This window comes from Trichechus manatus, unplaced genomic scaffold (genome assembly GCF_000243295.1).
Source record: "Trichechus manatus latirostris isolate Lorelei unplaced genomic scaffold, TriManLat1.0 scaffold00427, whole genome shotgun sequence".
NCBI lineage: Eukaryota > Metazoa > Chordata > Mammalia > Sirenia > Trichechidae > Trichechus > Trichechus manatus.
The window spans coordinates 251,981-255,631 of NW_004444363.1; the positions used below are offsets into that span (position 1 = coordinate 251,981).

At 36.8% G+C, this 3,651-nt stretch overlaps 1 protein-coding gene across 1 annotated transcript; it reads left to right on the forward strand.

The window, feature by feature from the left end:
* Nucleotides 1–643: 643 nt before the first annotated feature.
* LOC111819370 (transmembrane gamma-carboxyglutamic acid protein 1) lies at nt 644–2,388 on the forward strand (the record flags this gene model as incomplete). Its single annotated transcript, XM_023725818.1, has 2 exons — nt 644–850; nt 2,383–2,388. Coding segments are annotated over 2 exons (213 nt in total), but the record flags the coding sequence as incomplete, so codon positions are not given.
* Nucleotides 2,389–3,651: the final 1,263 nt, after the last annotated feature.

Sequence of the window (3,651 nt, forward strand, 5' to 3'; positions counted from 1 at the left end):
ATTTTGAATGTTTATATGGCATGTCTCTATAAATCATGCAGAAGAATTTTCTTTTTCTGAAGGACAATGAAATGAGGTTCGCTATGTTAAAGTGTCACAAATATTTAAGTGCATTTAGATCACAATTATTATTAGAGTTACCTTGGAATGATTTATGGCCAAATTTAACATAACTTCTCATTACTGTTTTGTCACCTCTTCTTTTTATACAAGTAAGGTTTCTTTGGGTTTATAGTACTAGGTCCATTGAAGTTTTATTTATTTTCAGTAAGGAGGACAAGAGAATGATAGTCTAGAGACCAGATTTTGATTTGTTTGCTGCTGTCCAACAGCACAGTGCCTCGGAGTATCCACTTATAGTAATGAGTATAAGTAGTGCTATCACTATCACTATATTTAAACACCCATGGTTGGCTGGAATGTGCTAAAGTGTGAATATAACATAGTTAATTATGTCATTGTCTGCGCCCAGGGCAACTACTGCTGAAAGGACATACTTACACCATGAGGAAGATAGCAGATGTGTTCGTTTGGAGCTGAGTGCTACTTCATTGCTGGCTCATGTAAAGAGGTTTAGGATATTGATTATGTGTTCTAAAGAGCACCTAGCAGTTATCATCTTGAATATTAACTTCTCACATGGGTTTTTAAATTACATTTTAAATGCTCATTCTTATATCTCTTTTTAGTTTTCCTCACGGGAGAAAAAGCCAATTCAGTATTAAAACGCTACCCAAGAGCTAACGGATTTCTTGAAGAAATAAGACAAGGCAACATTGAACGTGAATGCAAAGAAGAAATCTGCACATTTGAAGAAGCAAGAGAAGCTTTTGAAAATAATGAAAAAACTGTAAGTATATTGGCAAAAAAATTAAAATTTTTATAGATTTGCCTAACTTTTAGATGTGTATTTGAAATCTGTATTCCCTAAGTGTGTGCATTGCTAACAATTAAAAATTACCCCTGTGAAGAACTCTGAAACTGGCCTCTAACTAATGCTATGTGGATAAGAGGGCTGGCTTCACTTCCCTGTGTGCTGGTCTGTGTTTAAAGGCTGTTTCCATAGGATTCTGCTGAGCTGAGTTTTAGCATCTTCACAAGGGGGAAGCATTTATTTCACACAAGGCTTTGTTCTGGAAAGTTATAGATAACATCATCATCTTACTCCGTCTAATCAGAGAGAAGTGTGGGGGAAGCTAATGGATGCTGACACTGTTTTAAAACGTTTTACTTCTGTTATGAAAGAAAAGATATATACAGACTTCCTTCTCCACTCCCATGAGAATACTCGTCTTTACTCTAGACTACATGCCATTCAAGGGGAGCTGGGATGGTAAAGCACAAGGTGGTGCTGCAAATTCTATAGACCTGTTCTATAGTTGGAAATTATATTACCAGAGGTAACCATTTATATAGAGACCCATGCCTGCACATCAGAAGGGTGTGTTAGACCATGAAAATAACACTTGATTCTAAACAAGTCATGGCAGACGTGCTAGAGGGGCAGCAAATACATCTCAGGAGCAAAGGATGCAGAAGAGTTTTAAAGATAGAGGGGTTTTGATCTCTTATCAGGTAGAAGGGCCTGGGCGTAAGAGGAAGTAGGTCAAGGAAAGCTGATCAGAGAGACATGACTGCTAGATTCCAGTGTGCACAGCAAAGCAAAATCAGTTTATAAATCAGTAAGTCATGAGCTTCATTGATTTTTGGAATCCCTGGGTGGTATAAATGGTTAATACACTCAGCTGCTAGCCGAAAGGATGGAGGTTCAAGTTCAAGGCTACCCAGAGGTGCCTCGGAAGAAAGGCCTGGCAGTCTATTTCTAGAAAACCAGCCATTGAAAACCCTGTGGGGCACAGTTCTACTCTGACACACAGGGGGTCACCATGATTCAGAATTGACTTAACAGCAATTGGTGGTTCATTGATTTTTCGTCTTATTTAAATTACACAATTAAACACATAGGGGAAAGAAACTATCATCCATAATTCCATCATGTAAGCACAAAGCACTGTTTGGCTTTTTAATTTCTTTCCAGCCTTTTTTCTTATGCATCTGTTTGGTTCTTGTTGGTTTCATTTTATATAGCTTGCTGTTTTTTTTTCTTCTTAATGAAATTCATTCATGTTCACTGTAGAGAAATTGAAAAATATAGTAAAGCATGAAGAAAATAAAATCTCTTGAATTTTTAGCACCACCAATTTGTTTTTAATTTTAATATAAATAATTCTGGCTGATTTTTAATGCATAGATAATTTTTTAATGAGAGAAATAGGGTAGATAGTGTTTTGTAACATGCAGTTTTAGATAACTGACCATACATATTTTCCATGTAATTAAGTAATATTCTACAACATTAATTTTTGTGTCTCTTTTACATAGCCATAATCATATTTAAAAAAAATTTAATCCTACTTATTGTTTCTTTTTGTGTGTAAACCTTTACATGAGTTTTTATAGTAGTGGTCTCAAACAATATTTGTCCTTTTGTGACTGACTTATTTCACTCAGCATAATGCCCTCCAGATTCATCCATGTTGTGAGATGCTTCGCAGATTCATCACTGTTCTTTATTGTTGCACAGTATTCCATCGTGTGTATGTACCATAGTTTGTTTATCCATTCATCTGTTGATGGGCACCTAGGTTGTTTCCATCTTTTTGCTGTTGTGAACAGTGCTGCAGTGAACACAGGTGTGCATGTGTCTATACATGGGATGCCTCTTATTTCTCTGGGATATATTCCTAGGAGTGGGATTGCTGGATCATATGGTATTTCTATTTCTAGCTTTTTAATGAAGAGCTATTTGTTTTCCAAAATGGTTGTACCATTTTGCATTCCCACCAGCAGTGCATAAGAACTCCAATCTCCCTGCAGCCTCGCCGACATTTGTTATTTTCTGGTTTTCCTGATTTGTGCCAGTAATATTGGGGTGAGATGGTATCTCATTGTGGCTTTGATTTGCATTTATCTAATCGAACTGCCGACCTTTTGGTTAGCATCCGAGCTCTTAACTACTGTGCCACCAGGGCCCCCTTTTAGCTACACAGTTAGGGAAAAAAATTTACACACATATATACATGTGCATGCATATAATGTCTATATATACATAAATATATATATGAAGTCACAAGTTCATCCTGATAATCTCCAATTCAAATCCAGACCCTCAGGGTTCTTCCTTGCTTTCCCCAATCTGTGTTTGTATTTCCTTTCTTCCACAACAGAAACCTTGTCTCCTGACAACGTCAGTGTAATAACTCATTTGCTCAGTCCTTCAGTACACACACAATGGTTTCAGAATGGTAATACCCATACCAGTGTGGAGAGGGGGAAAAATTTATATCATTTATTCATCCATCTGTCTGTCCATCAGTCCATCCATCCATCTATCCATCCTGGAGATCACTCCATATGTATTAAGAGATTATCCTAATATTTTAAAAAGCTTGCTTGTAAGGATGTGCCACCGTTTACTCAACCAGTCTCCTGTATTTGGGTATTAAGTAGTTTCAAGTAGTTTTACAAGTACAGATAGTGCTGCAGTAAATAACCTTGCGCATATAAAATTTTGCATTCTTGGTGGTATATCTTCAGAGTAAATTCTTAGAAGTGGGATTACTGGTCAAAGGGTCAGTGCATATGTGGTTT